General features: G+C 39.9%; 1 protein-coding gene across 4 annotated transcripts in view; it reads left to right on the forward strand.

Annotated features, from left to right (window-relative positions):
* The window catches only part of limk1a (LIM domain kinase 1a), a 144,779-nt gene extending 126,109 nt beyond the window's left edge, over positions 1-18,670 (forward strand). For all 4 annotated transcript variants that reach the window (XM_060905776.1, XM_060905778.1, XM_060905777.1 and 1 more), the window contains 12 exons: positions 2,330-2,527; positions 3,521-3,626; positions 3,766-3,965; positions 4,078-4,264; positions 5,982-6,068; positions 7,081-7,212; positions 8,291-8,350; positions 8,772-8,837; positions 12,011-12,173; positions 12,480-12,535; positions 13,694-13,851; positions 17,148-18,670. In XM_060905776.1, coding sequence (XP_060761759.1) covers positions 2,330-2,527; positions 3,521-3,626; positions 3,766-3,965; positions 4,078-4,264; positions 5,982-6,068; positions 7,081-7,212; positions 8,291-8,350; positions 8,772-8,837; positions 12,011-12,173; positions 12,480-12,535; positions 13,694-13,851; positions 17,148-17,310 — 1,576 coding nt within the window. In that variant the 3' untranslated portion in view covers positions 17,311-18,670. The remainder of the gene's footprint in view (positions 1-2,329; positions 2,528-3,520; positions 3,627-3,765; positions 3,966-4,077; positions 4,265-5,981; positions 6,069-7,080; positions 7,213-8,290; positions 8,351-8,771; positions 8,838-12,010; positions 12,174-12,479; positions 12,536-13,693; positions 13,852-17,147) is intronic.
* Positions 18,671-19,883: the final 1,213 nt, after the last annotated feature.

Genomic DNA, 19,883 nt, shown 5'->3' on the forward strand with positions numbered 1-19,883 from the left:
TGCAAAAGGTCATAGGCGCCTGCAAAGACACGCCAAATGCTATAAAAGTGCAGTGAAGGGAAATGAACTATACAGCATGTGGTGATGCAGGTTCCCCCACAGTCCAAAGACATGCAGGTTAGGTTAACTGGTGACTCTAAATTGACCGTAGGTGTGAATGTGAGTGTGAATGGTTGTCTGTGTCTATGGCTACGTTTACATTACGTCGAATCAGCGGATCATCAGATTAACGTTCTTAAAACGATTCGCGTTTACACTAAAACCGTTAGCCGTGCACACAGCAACACCAATACGCGGATACGCTCGGCTCCGCAGGCATCCTGCGCTCCAAATCACTCCGCCCTGAACAGCGAGTGCCCTCTGGAGGGTGCGCACTCCGGCCCTGCGCAGCTCACAGAGCGCGCGAGTGAAGTGAACAAGCCACGATTCGGGACTGAGCCGCTGTGTGTGAGATCCCAGCGCATATCACTTATTACTTGCAAGTGGAAGGATGGCAAGCCTAAAGACAATCATAACTACACAATGGGCAGTATTTGCATCAGTATTTGCAGTATTTTCATACTTTTATACTCTTTAATGAAGGGTGATACAAGGCGGAAGTCTGCGCCGTTTTTCAGCAGTCGCGTCACATGACCAACGCCAGCGAATCAGGAAGGTGGATGTCACAGTGACGTTGTCCAATGAGACGCCAGCTAGAGCTCAGCACAGCGTATTCGCGTATTCTCAATGTTTACACAGCACCGGAGCTGATACGATCTAGATTGAATACGTGGACGCTGGCGGATTCCCGTTTCCCCGCTTTTTCAGGGGGGTTAATGTAAACGGACAGTGCATCCGCGAAGAAAACGAGACAGATACGGTCTAGTGTAAACGTAGCCTATGTGTCAGCCCTGTGATGACCTGGCGACTTGTCCAGGGTGTACCCCGCCTTTCGCCCGTAGTCAGCTGGGATAGGCTCCAGCTTGCCTGCGACCCTGTAGAACAGGATAAAGCGGCTAGAGATGATATGAAAAGTTATATTTAGAAATGTATAAAATGTTTTTGTACTGATTCATCATACAATTTTATCTTTAGTCATGAAAATATTTTAGTCCTCTAAAGGTGATGATACACAGGGCAACTTTTTGGGCAATGTTGCCGGCAGCGGGCAACTAATTAGGGCAACGACCAATCAGATGAGACCAAATCTGTTGCCAGGGAGATAGACACCGCAAAAATGGACACAAACATTTGTAGCGGTCACTTTTGTCTTGGCTTCAGCATTTATTTCACTCTATCACTTCTGGAACAAAACTGAAGAGATACTTTGGTCAAAAGATAATTTACCATTATTTTAACATTTATAAGTCAAAATAACGACATTCTGTTAATAATGAACACTTTTTTTTAAAATATAAATCTCTCTAAAATGCTACTAGCCTCAATCACATATGCTATAACTAATTGACACATACAGCACCAGAACATAATCATTTAATTCTCATCTCAGAAAGAAAAAGAAAAAAAGGACATGGACCAGGAGACGGCTGCTGAGGAGGAAAAGGGGTGTGACGGAGCTCCCGAAAGGATTTCTTTTTTACCTCCCGAAGTTTGCACTGTTTCGCCCTCAGGTTCCACAAGTAGTCGTGTTCTGTATGTGAATTAGATCAGATGATAAGTTCGACAATCCCTATTACAACTCGCCAAAAAAAAAATCATGAGCTGCTTATCACTTAACTTGATGCAAGAGCGCTAACGTTATCCCTACGTAGCTAGCAATAACCTTCAGCTAGCTATGTTAGCAAAAATCACAGCTAGTTAGCTAAATCCTATTCAGTCTCTACGGAGCGATGGTTGGCTAACGACAGTTTACACTTAGCTGAAAGAAATCAATGTCTTAATTACAACCTGAGCACATAAAAATAGATGTCTGTTGGTTTTCGAAGCATTTGCTGAGGTAAATTCACCACTTTGGGTTTCCACATGGCAACTTACCGGCATAAAAAGGTCCAAGTTGTCTCTCTTTTTCTTTGCTCCACTGCCAGAAACGCTGCCATCTTTGTTGAAATGAATTTCAGAAGCTCTCAGGTGGTCATGTGATTCGCCGTTAGCACTCTGGTTGGATGATCTTAAAAAGTTGCCCAGAACGATCAAAATCATTTCGATAGAAATTGTTGCCCAGTCTCGATGGGAAAGTATTGAAGCACAGTTTCCTGGCAGCATAGCCCATAAAGCTGCCCCATGTATCATCATCCTAACAATTTGTATTTTAAAAAAAAAAGGGTGTATACTTTCGCACAGTACTGTACTCATTCATGTCACTGATCAGATTCCCCCCGTCTTCTTATAGCGGACATTGCTATTATGAGACCATCGTGACCCCGGCGACGTTGCCTGACTCTCCATGCTCACGAATCCCTCACACAGTCACACTGGTGTCTATTCCAGCTTCCACAGATGGAAAGCGTGGCTTCTCTCTCTCCATCGATCAGGGAGGCAGCCCAAACGGCTACGGTACTGACTACAACCACACGGTCCGCGTGTCCCAGTAAGTGTGCGCACGCTTAAGGGCTTCAAAAAGCAGCAAAAAAAAAAAGTGTTGTACTGTATGTTAGTACATCAGGCTAGTCAGCTATCAGTCCTATAGTTCCTTTCTGACATATCAAGGTTGCTTTAGAGTAATAAAAATCTGAAATGGTTGTCGTTATAAAAGTATGGAGTACTACTCGGGGAACTACACTACCGTTCAAAAGTTTGGGGTCACTTTGAAAGTTCCTTATTTTTGAAAGAAAAGCACTGTTCTTTTCAATGAAGATCATGTTAAACTAATCAGAAATCCACTCTATACATTGCTAATGTGCTAAATGACTATTCTAGCTGCAAATGTCTGGTTTTTGGTGCAATATCTCCATAGGTGTATAGAGGCCCATTTCCAGCAACTCTCACTCCAGTGTTCTAATGGTACAATGTGTTTGCTCATTGCCTCAGAAGGCTAATGGATGATTAGAAAACCCTTGTACAATCATGTTAGCACAGCTGAAAACAGTTTAGCTCTTTAGAGAAGCTATAAAACTGACCTTCCTTTGAGCAGATTGAGTTTCTGGAGCATCACATTTGTGGGGTCGATTAAATGCTCAAAATGGCCAGAAAAATGTCTTGACTATATTTTCTATTCATTTTACAACTTATGGTGGTAAATAAAAGTGTGACTTTTCATGGAAAACACAAAATTGTCTGGGTGACCCCAAACTTTTGAACGGTAGTGTATAATTTACTTGACATGAAATCCATGTCTTCGAATAAGGACCCTTTGTCTCTATAAATAAAACTTGATCTTTCAGTCGGTTTCTGTAATTTGATAATGCAGAATTAGAATATTGTGATAAGTATTGTAGCTGGTTTACTACTGAAAAGAAAAGTTACTTTTTGTTACCGAGGTTAGGATTAGCGTTAAGTGTAGGCATAGTGTTAATTAGCTGCATTAATAATTAAGTCAGTGAAAGGTCCTTAGTGACACTTGTGTATGTTACTATGTGATAAGGGTGGATTCAGAGTGCATCAGTCCAGATGTGAAGAACTCCATACATGTTGGCGACCGCGTCCTGGAGATCAACGGCACCCCCATCCGGAATGTTCCAGTCGATGAGGTATTGAAAAACAAACGTATGGAAAAACACGTCATCTATCCTCTTGATAGAGGTGTGTGTGTGTGTGTGTGTCAACAAGAGTACATTGTGAGATATCTAATCTTGAGCATCTGTCTCCCCCTTGTGGCCTGCACTTTAGATCGATTTGCTCATCCAAGAGACCAGTCGACTCCTGCAGCTCACTATCGAGCATGACCCCCTTGACCCCGACAACCCCAGCAGCTCGTTTGGGGATCAAGTGGACGGACCGAGCCCACTGCCTGAGAGGCAAAGCCCGGTTCCACCGATCACACAGCCACCAAATCACGACCTCAACAACCTGCGCTCCCGCGTGATCACGTCAGTCCAGCTCTCTCGACTCTTACTTCACTTGCATTAGGATTGATCCTAATTTTGATTCCTTTGAGCTGAAATGCGAATCTGAATATGATGAATTTCCTCATTTGTCCAGGCGTAGCTACAGTATTGATAAGTCACCGTGTTCCAGTAATGCTGCGTCCCCAATGTCTCTGAGGAAGGATATCGGACGATCCGAGTCTCTCCGTGTCGTGACAAACCGCACGCACAGAATCTTCCGGCCGTCTGATCTAATCCACGGAGAAGTGCTAGGAAAGGGCTGCTACGGTCAGGCTATTAAGGTAGGCACACACACACTTTGCATAACAGCACAGGGCTTGCTGTATCTAACAGAAGCGAGAGCCACGGTTTCCTGGTAATCAGATGAACAGAGGTATGCCTGATCTGAAACACGATCCTGTTCATTTCCCAAGAATGAAAATGTAATGCAAATAAAAGAAAGAAAGGCTGACTGCCTCTGAACTTTGCCAGGAGGTGGCAGGAGCGAGACAGAAATGGAAAGGCACATGGCTGAGTCTCTATCCACTTGCCGTTATACAAATAATATTGGTCAGGCCCTAATTCTAGATATTTTCAGCATAGTTTTTTTTTTTAAATGTATCCTGTATGTTTACTGTAATGATTTTATAATCCCTCAGAAGAGGATGAGTTCCTCAAGCTTTCTTTCGCATTCTGTTTCAGTTTTCCCTCGCCACTGTTGTCTCCAGATTTAAAACCTAATCCGGATATCTATAAAGCTGCTTTCGCATAATGCCGTGTGATTTATTCACTATACAAAAATATGATTGAATGGGATTGCGATAGGAACGTTAGCACGTTAAGTTTCTTTAAAATAAATTATGATACAGCAGGGCTCGAAATTCGCGGTGGTCCGGTCACCCGAGGCGACTTAATTTGTCATTTGGCGGGTAATTCCTGTCACTAGGCAGCCCAGCTGGCTAGTTGAAAATAAAAAAATATATATGAAGCGAAGATTCAGACTAGGGCTCTATATACTCGATATATCTCCGAAAATTCTGTGTGAGATACATAAAATTATTATATCGTAACTATCGAGTATTTTATGGTCATCTGCCGACTTGCGTTTGTTTCGTGTTTGTTTAAAACCTTTTCCGGTGGTTTTCTCCCTGTCCCTCAGGCAGTAATGTGAGAGGCTGCCTAAGGGTAAAAAAAACAATGTCACACACTCGCCAACCAATCCCAGGCGACATCTCGGTGCTGAAAGGAACTTGCGGGAAGATTTTCTAGTTTCGGTTTACAGCGCTGACTCAGTTCGTGCAATTGCTGGTGTTGCATAGGCTACCGTGTAAGATCTGTCAATTTCAGCGACAAATTAAAAATGGAAGCGGACGAATTGGTTCCTAAAAGAACTAGTAAGGGGTCAGTCATCTGGCATTTTTTTGGATATCGCGAGGAGGACGTGGAACAGCAAATGCCAATTTGTAAAGTGTGCAGAAAAAAAAACAGTATCAAAATACTCGGGTCTTGAAATAAATGCACGTTAGTCATGAACAATGGTAAAGACTCTTTTGTGTTATTTTTGACAGAAGTAAAATTCATACATGAACAAATTTTGGCGAGTTGATTTTCTGTTTGGCGAGTTACTTTGGAAGGTAACTAGTCCAGCTGGCTGGTGAAGAAATATATGAATTTCGAGCCCTGATACAGCCAGGTCGCGCTCCAGGTTCTGAATTACTGACTGTGTGTTTTGCTGGGGAGTTTTGATGACCTCATCGCTTCAGGATATTCACTTGACTATAGCTACTGGAGACGGTCAATGATTCAATTTGCTCAGTCTTTAGAAATCAGTACATTATTTCACAAACCCACTCATTCGCAGACCCACACAAATTAATTAGCTAGAATGTAAACTCCCAGCTTTATAGATCATATTTTCAATTTTCCTGAAGATCTCACTGCGCGTGTGTGTGTGTGTGTGTGTGTGTGTGTGTGTGTGTGTGTGTGTGTGTGTGTGTGTGTGTGTGTGTGTGAGATCAGGTGACCCACAGGGAAACGGGGGAGGTGATGGTCATGAAGGAGCTCATTCGCTTTGATGATGAGACTCAGTGGACCTTCCTTAAGGAGGTAAGTCATATATACGCCACCGTCGTTCAAATCCATAGTGAAAGATGAGAACGGATGCATTAGGCAATTTTAATATTTTTATTTGTTTTGTTTTTTTTTTTTTTTAAACCTACCATTGACCTTGACCATTGCGTTAAATTAGATTTCATTTCTGCAGTATTATACAATTTTTAAGCTGGGTTAATATGACAGTTCTAGAAACAAAATCAGTAAAAATGTGAAGTCTCAAGTAGCTTACACTTATTGCTACGGATCGGAAAAGACTCCAGACTTACTGAAGACCGTTCATTTGGAGGAAAATGCTCATTTCTTCCGACATCAGGAGGACTTGTTAAAGGGGAATAAATTAAATGTATTGATTTTTTTTAATAAATGTATTTAAAATATTTATTTTATAAATTAAATTATTAATTTAACAATTTATTAATTTAATGTAACAATAACCAATTTAATTATTGATTTAGTAAATGGTTTAATAATTCAATGTATTAATTATAAATTGTTCAATTAATTATTTTATATTTATTCCTTAAATTTATTGATAAATTATTTGAAAATATTTTTTAATAAATGTATTAATTTATTGAATGATGTACTAATTCAAATGTAGGTATTTATATTTTAGTGATGCAAAGTTTCCCACATTTTGTAAGTGGTGGTTTTTTTTTTTTCCCCCTTGTTCTAATTTGCAAGAAATTAATGATTTTAATAATGATTTCAGTGTTCAGTACTTCAGTATTCGGTTCGATTATAAATTTAGAGCAATTCTTGAATATGCAATTCTATGAAAAATAATTTGTGTGGTACAATAATCTTCAAATATTACAAACTCAAAACATGTTTTATTCTTGGGTGGCTCTTACTGTGCATGAGGTCTTATCGAGCATGCACAGCAACATGAATGTTTCAAACTGTTTTAGTATTCAGTCCATTTTTTTTTTCCACTTTTGATAAGCTCTTTAAAGATGCTAATTTCGATGTCCCAGATAAACCGAGATTAATTTGGTTTTAGGTAAAAGTAATGAGATGCCTGGACCACCCCAACGTCCTCAAGTTCATCGGGGTCCTGTACAAAGACAAGCGGCTGAACTTCATCGCCGAGTACATCAAAGGAGGCACCCTGAGGGACATCATTAAGAAAATGGTGCGTGTAAGGGTGGGGTGGGGTCGCTGGGCGGGTGATTTTGTTTTATATCTTGTGTGGAAGTTGCTGTGTGGTTTATTTCGTCCACTGCGTCGCTTTTAAATATATTATGTATCAATGTTTGCATGCTATACAGTACAGTCCAAATGTTCACTTCTAGGAACTGGTTTTATTTAATCATTTATTAATTTATAATTGACGAAATAATTTGACAAATTATTTTAATAGATCTGTGTATAGAGTTGAAATATGAGAGATCTGACTTATAGGAGTATAACACTGTGCCATCAGGGTCTGTTTAATTTTCCAAATAGTAGTATTGGGATTTAAACCTGAAGTGGGCGTGGCCTAAACTGCAGGGGTTTTAGGTTTTTTTGTTTTTTCCTCTTTTCTGACAGTTTCTCAACCTCAGCTACATTTACTAGAGTTCATAATTGATCTCAAATGGAGATGTGCATGGGACTGGGCTTTTTTTTTTTTTTCTTTTTCTCAGTACTGCTTGTGCAGTTATTATTGTTCTTGTCCCCAATAATTACCTCCGCCAAGGAGGTTATGTTTTCGGTAGCGTTGGTTTGTCTGTTAGCAACATTACGGAAAAAGTAATGAACGGGTTGCTCTGAAATTTTTTCCAGAGATATGACTGGGCACAAGTAGCAATCCATTAAATTTTGGTGGTGATCCGGATCACCTTCTGGATCCCGGAATTTTTTAAAGGATTCTTGGTGGAGGTCTGTGCTCTCCGAGTGCTTTTCTAGTTTCCAATAAATTTAGTTGTTTCAAAAAAAAAAAAAAAACAATCCAGTAGCCCTTTTTAAACCACTGGGACCCTGACCAGGCAGAAACTAAGGATGAATGAAAACATTTACGTTAATGATTGATGTATTTGTCCCACAAGCTTCATGTCTGACTGCTCACTCATGTTCATACTAAAACAAACCTCCTACTTGCATTACATATGTTGTATCCTGCAAGATTCCAGTCCTGATGCACACTTTGTCTCAACCAGATTCCAGCAAGATTTTATTTATTTATTTGTTTAATTATTAATCAGCCTCATCGGTGTCTCTCACATGTACAGGACAGTAATTATCCCTGGAACCAGAGAGTGAGTTTTGCCAAGGATATTGCATCTGGAATGGTAAGTGTGAGGTCACATGACCGTAATATGTTATTTTAACACAATGTACAATTTTATAATCTATCAAAAAAATTACGCATTGTGCTATTCCATTATCCGCAGTACTCAAGGTAACGGATATGAATGAATGCTGTGCCTGTATTTATGCCCACACTGCCATCTTCTGGCCGTCAGATAGAAGTCACCTTTTCAGTTTATTCATCTGGCACACAAAAGCAGATTTCAAGGGATTTTAAATCCAGGCCTTGCTTCAATCTGATGATTTTAATTAAAGTTTCTGTTATTTGTAAAACCTATGATATGACTTATAGATTCCTGGATCACAAAAGCATTTATAACTACTGGGAGCTGAACACCATCAGAAGTTGGTGCTTGTTTATCGCACAATCCTTGACTGTTTTTCCCACTTACTATTTCCCAGGCCTACCTACATTCCATGAACATCATCCACCGTGATCTCAACTCTCACAATTGCTTGGTTAGAGAGGTGAGCATACAAAGCATGTTTGCATTCTTGGTACAATTGACACACACGCACACGTTTTACTGGGAAATATGCCACTTGTATATTTCCTGCAAACTATATATGGGACATTGAGTAACACATATATATATATTTAACAATTATTCCACGAAATAGTCGTACATGAGCTGATAGCTGACGAGGCACGTAGCACCGAGTTGGCTGTATGATGAGATTGAGTGGAATAACTGTTTTTTCTATCCACATTCACTGGATTTTGAGAAATGGAGCATTTTTATTCTTAATTTTTGCAAATTCGATAAATAAAAACTTTATATAGGACGTCCAACAAAATAATTTCCGCTTAGGCGGACTTCTTCAAAACCTGTCAGCGGCTGCACGAATTGACTTGAGAGTTGTTGTGGGGTTTTTTGTTTTTTGTAGAAAGTGCCGTCTTGCTGTCGTGTCGAGGTGTAGAATAGCTTTAGACATTTATTTAATTCTTCCTTGGACATCTGAGTTATGTAATTTTCAAACTTCTTTGAGCTTTTGAACCAATCTTTTTTTTTTTTTTTTTTTTTAAATGCTTAAAGATGAAGAATGTAAACAAACTGGTGAAATGACAGTAACAATTTGTGAAAAATGCTGTAGTAGTAATAATTTATTGAAAAATAGATACTTTCATTCCATATTTTGTTGCTTTTTCTATTTTTGGGGTTTTGTTTTCGAGTAGAGTTTTTATTTCGTCCTCGGTTAGTTCAGCAACACGGTCTGCCATTTTGTTTTTCTCTACTCACGGCAGCGGTCTCAAAAGTAGCCGGTCACCTGCGGCAAATTGCCGGCTATGCCTTGTTATGCCGCCGGCTATTGTCAGTCGAGTCACAAAATTTAATATTAAATATTTCTGACAGCAAAAAAAGTTGTGAACGTAAATTACATCCACTATGTCATGTATGTCCGTTGCCGCATCAACTGTGTTTACATCCTCGACACGAGTGCAGCCATTACTGCCACCTGTGTTGCCAGATTGCGCGTTTTCCCGCCCAATTTGGGCAGTTTTAAGTGCATTTTGGCGGGTTTTGAACATATTTTGGGCTGTAACACGTCAGCAGTATCTGGCAACATATTTTTTTACTTAATACAAGAAATTAATGGATGCCAACGTTTTTGCCAAAATGGTATTTTATTTTCCATTGTTTAGGCAGCTTCAGCATCATACTGTGAGATTCTGTTCAAATTGTTTTTTTTCTTCTATGAAGCCTGAGCCATTTATTTTATTAGTTTATAATTATTGTTTAATTTAGTCTTCAGGAGAGACTGCCTGCACACAGTACTAGTATTAATTTTTTTTTTTCTTACATGAAAGCTGAGGCATTTATATTATATTTTAAGGTAACTTCATGTTGTGCTGTGAGGTTCTCTGCACTTTAACTTTTGAACCAACAGGAGCATTTGGACAAGTAAAGCCTATTTTTCTGCATTTTTGTAATCCTGGTAATCTTTTATATTGGTAAAGTTGTTTATAGGATCATTTCTCAGTGTCTGTTTTTTTAATCAATAGTTTTTCAGTAATAACTTAATATTTAGGGCGGCACGGTGGTGTAGTGGTTAGCGCTGTCGCCTCACAGCAAGAAGGTCCTGGGTTCGAGCCCCGGGGCCGGCGAGGGCCTTTCTGTGCGGAGTTTGCATGTTCTCCCCGTGTCCGCGTGGGTTTCCTCCGGGTGCTCCGGTTTCCCCCACAGTCCAAAGACATGCAGGTTAGGTTAACTGGTGACTCTAAATTGACCGTAGGTGTGAATGTGAGTGTGAATGGTTGTCTGTGTCAGCCCTGTGATGACCTGGCGACTTGTCCAGGGTGTACCCCGCCTTTCGCCCGTAGTCAGCTGGGATAGGCTCCAGCTTGCCTGCGACCCTGTAGAAGGATAAAGCGGCTTGAGATAATGAGATGAGAACTTAATATTTAACATATCACTCAATTTTAAACAACACCCACGCCTCTCCCATAGTCTCCAAAATTTCTGTGGGAAACACTGGCGTGCGTAACAACGCTAATCAAGCTTAAGCTAGACGACCCGCCTCAAATAAATGTTATCCCAATTTTAGATGGCCTGTTCCAAAGCATCCCGCCCCATGAAAAATTTGTACTTGCATGCATATCTATCTATCTATCTATCTATCTATCTATCTATCTATCTATCTATCTATCTATCTATCTATCTATCTATCTATCTATCTATCTATCTCCCTGCGCGCTTTGCGTGCATTATGTCTGCCGCTGGCAGACATTTTACCATTTTGCACCCTGCTGTAAATTATTTGTACCCTGCTATTCTCCCAAACTTTGAAGCCCCTGTCACGGTATATGAGCTGATATCCTAGTAGTAGAGTAGCCAATCAGAGCGCGTGATTGCTCATATCCAGTGAATGTGGATAGAATAATTTCCGAGATCTTCACTCGTGAGGAAATCAATGAATTGTTTTTGATAAATTTGGGTACTTTTTTGTGTGTGACTCTTTCTATATAATAAAAAGAAAATCGCCCGTTGTCTTGAAGATATGAAGTTTAGCTTCTCGTGTCGAAAAGGTTGCATTTTCCATCCGAAATGCATCATGGATCTAAGAGACATTTCCCAATATTTTGGGAACATCCTCTATTTCAATTCCAGCCTTGGTAAGGATGTAATGTGTAATATTTTTCTCTGTGTTGTCCATGGTTATATAGCCTTCATGAGACAATACGGTAAGAATGCATGGGGCGAAGATGTGCTTTTTGTAGTCCGTCTTTGGAACATTGTAGTTTCACACGGCCACGTCAATAACATGCGCCATCGCATAATTGCATCGCCTAGTGTGAGTGCAGCCGGATTGTCTTCGCACCGCAGTTGTCTTTTCCTAACCCCTTATGAATTCCCCTTCACATCTTTCCTTGACTTCATGAATCACGTTTTCCATTGAGGTCAAGTGTTTAGGAAAGGACCTAGGACAGACTATTAGAACGCAGCCCAAGACTGGTTTGGGCAAAGATTTTACCAAACATATTTCTCTCGCCATCTTGATTTGGAATTTTGCCATCAAATATACATGTACAAATATACAATATAGAGTTTTGGCATATTATTCCATATGAATGTCTGCAAATTACATTCCTCTTTTGCAAATATCTCAATTTTCGTATTAAAGTATCGTTCCTTTCTCAGAACAACAGTGTCGTGGTGGCGGACTTTGGGCTCGCTCGCTTAATGGTAGAAGACAAGAACCAGGACAAACTGGGAAAGATCCAGGGTGTGAAGAAACCAGACAGGAGGAAGAGATACACGGTTGTGGGCAACCCCTACTGGATGGCTCCAGAAATGATTCATGGTCAGTCTTGCTGTCTTTTTGTCTTGCTTATTTTTTTGGATTTATTTTTATGAAATGGCACGGAAGTACAGTACTTTTTTTTTTTTTTTTTTTTTTTTTTTTTAAATAGTTCATCTTAACATAGTTAGTTATTTGCTGAGCTGCATATGTTTTTATCGGGTTTCAAAATCCTTTCATCTCATATCTTAAAGTTCTAGTTTTATCTTGTACAAAATAAACAAAGAAATGGTGAATCGTATGTATTATATCTGGTTTTAACTTCTTGTCTAATGCCTTGGTGTTCATTATGGCTGTTCTTGCCTGCAGGAAAGAGCTACGACGAGAAAGTGGACATCTTTTCCTTCGGCATCATGCTGTGCGAGGTGAGTGATCTGGGGGAATAATTGTTGGCTCGGCTTGCCGTTAAACATTTGAAATGGCCCCTTTTCTCTGCACGGGATCTCAGGCAGCTGTTTTTAGCAGTATGGTAACCATTACCGCCTTCTTCAGCTTCACTTTAAAAAGCATCTTAACAGCCCTGTTGCCATTATTGGACTGGATGCCGTTACAAATGAAGGCAGTGTTTACAGTCTAGTGTGGTTTATGCCTTATGTTCTGTTCAAGTGTTGTAGTCGAGTCACTAAACCTCAAGTCCCCAGTGTTCAAGTCCAAGTCACTGAAGAAAATTTCGAGTCAAGTCCGAGAACAAGACTCCATCCACACAGTTTGACGGTGGCCGTTACTGCTTGACTGCCCCATTTTAGTTAATAAGCTACAGATAAAACACTTGTTCATCGCTCAGCAAGCCCCGTCCACTATCAACAGGGTAGATAACATGAGAGAGGGTTAACACTAGCTAGTTCATCACTCAGCAAGCAAACCCTGCTATCAACAGAGCAATGAACATAGCGCGTCACTTCCTTCTCTGGGTGGAGTCTTGCCAAATGACGATTGAAGTTCAAGGTTGTCCCCGTCGTCTCCTCGATAGTTCTTCTACATATGGAACACATAGCAGTGCATTTTTCCCACTGCACGAGAAGTCTGTATAAGCAAAGCGGACAATCCTAGGAGCGTTCTCTCCAGGCATTTTAGCGCCATTAACGTTAGTTTGTTCCTGAACATGATGTATGAACAGGTGAATGTGCGTTCTCTTGCATGAAATTAGTATAAAAATTTATGTAGATATAAATATCTTATGCCAAATTGTGGCATGTTACAAAAAATAAAGAAAAAATCAGAGTCCTCGTCTCCAATTTACGAGTCCGAATGCAGTTAATGCACGAGTCCAAATCCGAGTCATCAGTGCTCAAGTCCAAGTCAAGTCACGAGTCCTTAAAATTAGGGCAAGAGTCGGACTCAAGTACTACAAGCCTGATCTGTTGACTAATTAGCAGTGCATGTCCCATTGGCCATCTCATTTATAAAATTAAGTTTCCTGGTTTTGGTCAAGTTTTTAAAACTTAAGGGGGGGGGGGAAATATCCTCAACAAAACCTTAAGATTTGAGTAAACTTCCTAAATGAACTTCTAATTCTTTCACAGATTATCGGGCGGGTCAATGCAGATCCAGACTACTTGCCCCGAGCCACAGACTTTGGCCTCAACGTGAACGGTTTTCTGGAGCATTATTACCCTCCAGATTGCCCCCGCACTTTCTTCCCTCTGGCTGTCTTATGCTGTGACCTGGATCCTGAGAAACGGTGCGGGTCTGCTAACATTCAACCTCACTTTTTTCTTTTTTTTTTAATTTAAAACCAGTTTAGTGGTTTCCCCAAGGTTACTGTTGCCCAAGCTGAGCAGTAATAAGGCAAGTTATCTAAAGACATGCATACTACAGGTAGCACTTGTTCACAATTCTTTTTGCTTTAATATACAAGTACTGGTAATTAGAACTGAACAAAATGAATATATGCGATCGAGATATCACCTTTCTTGCATCATTTAGAACAGTGGTTCTCAAACTTTTTTCACCAAGTACCACCTCAGAAAATACTTGGCTCTCCAAGTACCACCATAATGACCAACATTAAAATACAGTAGCGTAGTAGGCCTAAGTATTCATTAAAAACAAGGCGGAGGTTTTATTTAACAAGTATATTTAATATTGTTGGCCACTGTAACATTACACACAGTACTTTGAACAGTAACACTGTGTTTAAATATAGGAAAATAAAACACTGTACTTAAATAATGAATCAAATAAATTGGCCAAATCTGCAACATCTGTAGTCTCATCAAGCTGTATGGTAAAATATCTACTGTTCTTAATGCGCTCAATCAGTGTCTTTTTAACATCGTCAGCCATGTCGTTTATTCTCCTTGACACGGTGTCATTTGAAAGCGTCACCAAGTTTAACTCTCTGGCAGCTTTCTCTCCACACATGATACGTGTCATCTCTTTGGCTAATGGTAAACACAGCAGTTCCCCGATTGTGTGCGGCTTACCGGCTCTGGCGATCAGGAGGCTGGCACGATATGAAGCTTCCTGTGCTTTGGCTACGGGTGTACCATAGGACAGAATGGTGGATTTGGACTGCTTCAGTTCATCACGTTTTCGTAAAAAAAAAAAATCCATTAGTTTGTCCTTTAGTGCTGTGTGTTTGGTTGTAAGATGCCGTTTGAGATGCGACGGTTTCATGGACTCATTGCTCAGAACGTCGCCGCATACAACACACTGCGGCCTGGGCAGCTCCTCTGTCCCGCTCCAAATGAATCCCAGTTTTATGTATTTTTCGTCATACTTCCTCCTCACTGGTTTCTGCCATTTGCTAGCAGTTCTGGGGCTGGTTTTGCCACTGTCGTTAGCATCTGCGCTCAGCTCACACACGTTCTCTTCAGTTCTCCCTCTCTCCTGATCCACGCTCCCATTCGCGGATTTAAGCCACGACAGTAATTTTGTCGTACTCGTCATAATTAGCAAAGCCACCTCCACCTTTTCCCATCACAGCCTAGTCTACCAATGGCGGATAACCGTCTGTCAGCGGAACGGGCGGGAATGCATACGTACGCTACGTATGGCTACCCAGAAGCACTTGCAAACTTTTTAAAATTATTAACTTGATTTGTATCTCCTTTCATTTTCTTGTCATCGGTTGATAAGATATTTTCATCCATTCGGATATTATGGATAGTATTTCACGTTTTATTTTATTTTTTAAATTTTATTTATATTTAATTGATTCTTTGGCGTACCACTAGTGGTACGCGTACCACAGTTTGAGAATCACTGGTTTAGAAAGTTGGAAAGGTATGCAATTTAAAAGTAAACATATAAAGTAAAGAATAAACCATGATGGTGCATGCCATTACAGGAAAATACTCAACGATGGGTTGGTGTGACGCTTTGGTTCTATTCATGCCACCCTGAATTTATTATTTTCCCATAATAGCGTACCTTATTGTTTTATTTGTTTTAATACCAAACTAATTTGCCAGCAATTACATTTTTATTTAAGTAAAGAAGGAAACATCATATGCTTTTAGTTTATAGTTGCTTTTAATGATGTGGAACATCTATGAAATACGTTGTGACTAAGTTATAACACCAGTAAACTTACCAACCTGACAGAATGCAGATTGTCATGTTGCTGAGAAATCAAAAAAGGGAACAGGAACCAAGAAAGTCTTCTGTCCTGGAGATAGCGCAAAACTTTGTTGGGTTTTTTTTTTGGTGTGGAAATAAACACAGCGGAGGACTGTTATTTTTAAAGATATATTTTTGGGGGGCTTTTTCCCCTTCATTGGATAGGATAGATAGAAGTGAAAAAAGGTCAATAAAGGTGAAAAAAAAAAACCCAAAAAATCTCATCTCATTCATGTCAGTCACAGGCCAAGAGATGAAAAAAGAAATCTTTTGTAAATGTAAAGCGCTGACGGTAGAAACACCTTCAAAAAAAATGTTAAATGTCTCATTTAAAAAAAAAGCTTTCATTATAAGTAGTAGTCTTAGACTACATTCCCATTACCAGGCTGAAGTGACGCATACATCCGTGTGTTTTTTTTTCTTTAATGTGATGCAGATGTGATTTATTTATTCTTTCTTTCGTTGACACACATCCTAGCTTTTCAAATCGGATTTAAGTCACTTACGTATGTATTTTTTATGTATTCGATTTGTGGCCTTGCAATGTAAATGAGAATGCTGAGGTTGAAATTCGTGTGGGGTTTTTTGCCCATGTATGCGCTGAGTGCTACCAGCTGCGCAGCAAAATCGCAATGGAGGAGTGCTATGATAGCTGCGAAAAGAGTAAACGCAAGCAGTCTGGCTTTATTTATTTATTTATTTATTTATTTATTTAGACACCCACACCAACCTGATGAACCGCTTGTCGTTTTCCAGAGCAAAATGCCATGCATGCATTGCTACTAGTGCATCCAGTTGGTGACTTGTTTCAGAAGACGTTAAATAGATACAAGTCACTTGTATGAACGTGAACCATTAAGATGGGCCAATCTGATTTGAGCAAAATAAAAAAAATTAGAATTGAACAATGAGGCTTGTAATGTGAACATAACCTTAATTATGTGGAATGTCCACCGTATAAGTCACTATGAATTCGCTCTTCCTATAAAAAACAGTAACGTATTAGAACACGCATTGTTATAAACCTGTGATTTGCGTTGTAGCTGAAACTATTGTCAGAGCTGCTATTTTTATCAGCTAATCAATGCCTTTTGGCCAATCAGAATTGAGAATTCAACATTTTGGCGTAAATTCTGTAGATATTAAGTTGTCAAAGTACTATAGACTTGAGGAAACTCTTGAGATTCCATTATTCTTGGCAGTGGCAGTTTTCCTAAAGCATTTCACATTGTCATCATATAATACAGTTCATGACCTTCCTAAATTAGCAAAAAAAAAAAAATAGGAATGGAGAAGAACCACGTACTTCTGTTTGTATTTTATTTTTTCTTTTGCATGGTCTGATCCTTATTATCTCTGCTAATGAGTTGAATGAATGTGTTTTTTGTTTTGTTTTTTCTCCGTCTTTCATAGGCCTTCATTTGCAAAGCTGGAAGAATGGCTTGAGAAGCTAAAGATGCACTTGGACATGCGCTTCCCACTGGTGTCAGAGCTGGAGCAGGTCCATCTAGACTTCTGGCAGAAGCATCCGCCTGATGAGAACAAGCTGTCCACTCATCCAGAGCAGCCCGAATAGCCAATTAGGATCTGATCTCATGGTGTTCATTCCGAAATCCGTTGCAAAAAACCTGCTGGATAAGGAGTGCTTGGGCTTGGGAATCGCCTGCTTATTGGACTGGCATTCAGTGAAGTTCTGTCTATAACTGGAGGTCCACAGTAGGATTTGGAGAGCACAGTCGATGGCGGATTCAGTGGGTTTTGAAGAATTAATTTTCCTTCCTCCTGAAATGCCAGGCATCATCCCTCTCCTGTCACTTTAGCTTCTCCAGTGTCTGAGTTATTGACATCCAGTATACACGTGTTAACTGAATTATTGATGGCGTGGCTAGTTTTGAAATGGTATATCCATCTGTTTTCATTCAGACTCTGTAAAAAGGACTCATTTTCAAGGGGCTCCATGTTCTGCAAGTCAAAAAATAAGGGTAGTGCATGTTTGTAAATAGTCTGTTCTTCTGCCCTGCTTGTTGTCCGGCAGTGAATACAAGACAAAATGGACTCCTTTTAGATGTGTGTACAAAACGCTTCCTTTAGTTTTGTCTTTCAATCCATGTAGCTTTGACAATGTTTTGTCTACAGCAGTGGTGTCAAACCTGTTTTAGGTAACAGCCCACACTGTTTAGTCCAAAGTCAAGTGGGCCAATAACACATGAACATCTCCTCCTAAATGTGTTCGTTTATCAGCGTTTCACTGAATGATTCGTTCTGAATGCACAAAAAGGATTAAACAATTCGCATACAAAATAGATAGAATTGGCAAGTCATTAAAAAAAAAAAAGTTGATGGTTTTACCATACTGTGCCCTGCATAAGTATTTATTCCCTTAATGTGGTTTGGGGTTTTTTGTTTTGTTTTTTTTAAATAGGTCCAACAACCCAATAATATTGAATTTAGGGGATGACGGGGATCCAAATAGGGTCATTTGTGTGTGGGGTTTTTTGGGTGTTTTTTTTTTTTTTTGTAAGGTCTCGCAACCCAATAATATTGAATTTGGGGGATGACTGGGATCCGTGCAGGGTTGTTTGTATGTGGGTGTTTTATTTTTTGGTAAGGTCTCACAACCCAATAATACTTAATTTGGGGGATGATGGGGATCAGTATAGGTTTGTGTGTACGGTTTTTATTTTTTGGAAGGTCTCACAATCCAATAATATTGAATTTGGGGGATGACTGGGATTCGTACGGGGTGGTTTGTGTGTGGGGTTTTTTTTTGGTCACAATCCAATAATACTTAATTTGGGGGATGACAGGGACCCGTGTAGGTTTTTTGTTTGTTTGGTTTTTTAAGGGTCTTACAAACCCAATCATATTGAATTTGGGGGATTACGGGGATCGGTATAGGTTTTGTTTTTTTTTCCCTTTTTTTTGGGGGGGGGGGGGGGGGGGGAGTTTAAATACAAATAAAAATGTGATTTCAGTATTTATCCTGATTTGCTGTGAAACCCCTAAAGACAGTAGCTATATTTGGAAAGAGTCTTGGTTACAGTGTCAAACGTATAGCTTGCTAATGAAGAATTACGTTAGCACAATTTGACACTAGCTAAGGTGATGGCCCTGAGCCTATTGCAGTATTTTGCCCCTTAATGAAATAACACCTCCCCCACCCCCCACAAATGTAACTATGGTCCCCAAGATTTAAAACACGGATTCTAAATTAATTGGGCCACATTAGTTGTCGAACTCGGCCAAACGTTTGACACCCCTGATATAAAACAAGGTACACGCTTCTCTTGGTACATTTAAACCTTCTGCACCCTTAAGGTGAGACTCTTAAAATCTACCTAAGCCCAAGACATGCTGTATATACGTAATTAGATTACATATTGTACATGTTCTGGATATTGTACAGACATTATTTTGTATACAGTTATGACATTGCCATATTTTTATTGGGCTGTGGGTTGAAATGAAAGACCGAGACTTTCTTTCAATGCAGAACAGGGCATGTGTATCCTATAGGTCTTTCTAGAAGTGTTCAGGGCTTTTTTCTCTTTTTTTCTTTTACTGTCTGGCTGTCGTGAGTTTTATTTGCTCACACTTTATTTAGGTAGTGAAGTAGTATTACACACTGTAACATTTGGTCTCTTACAATCAGGTGCAGGAACAGTGTTCGGTTTGGAAAACAGCAGGTTCACTATCATCTTGTTCCATGTAAACACTAGTGTAAGAATGAGGTTGGCATAAAAAGGATGAAAAGGAAGGAAATCTGTTCCTGCACCACTCTTGTGGTTTTAGTCCGCTGCTGCCTCAGTGATGTTTGCCTGTGTCTCACTTGTGCGTGAAACTCCCTATGGGAGACATCCTGTTTACACGAAGTTGCTGCCTGTAAATATGTCTGTTTATGTGGTCAGACCCTGCTATTTTCCTTGTTTCTCTCCCCCACCCCAGCCTGTTGGGGATCAGCTGCATGGTGCCTTGGCTGCATGAGGGTTCCTCCACAAATTTGGCTATTCTTCTAACACAGCAAATGCTTTTTTTTTGGGGTTTGTTTTTGGTGTGGAAACAAACACAGCGGAGGACTGTGTACAGAGTACAGACGGCAGTCAAAGGCCAAGAGATGAAAAAAGAAATCTTTTATGTACAGAACCACTG

This window comes from Neoarius graeffei, chromosome 23, assembly GCF_027579695.1.
Source record: "Neoarius graeffei isolate fNeoGra1 chromosome 23, fNeoGra1.pri, whole genome shotgun sequence".
Lineage (NCBI taxonomy): Eukaryota > Metazoa > Chordata > Actinopteri > Siluriformes > Ariidae > Neoarius > Neoarius graeffei.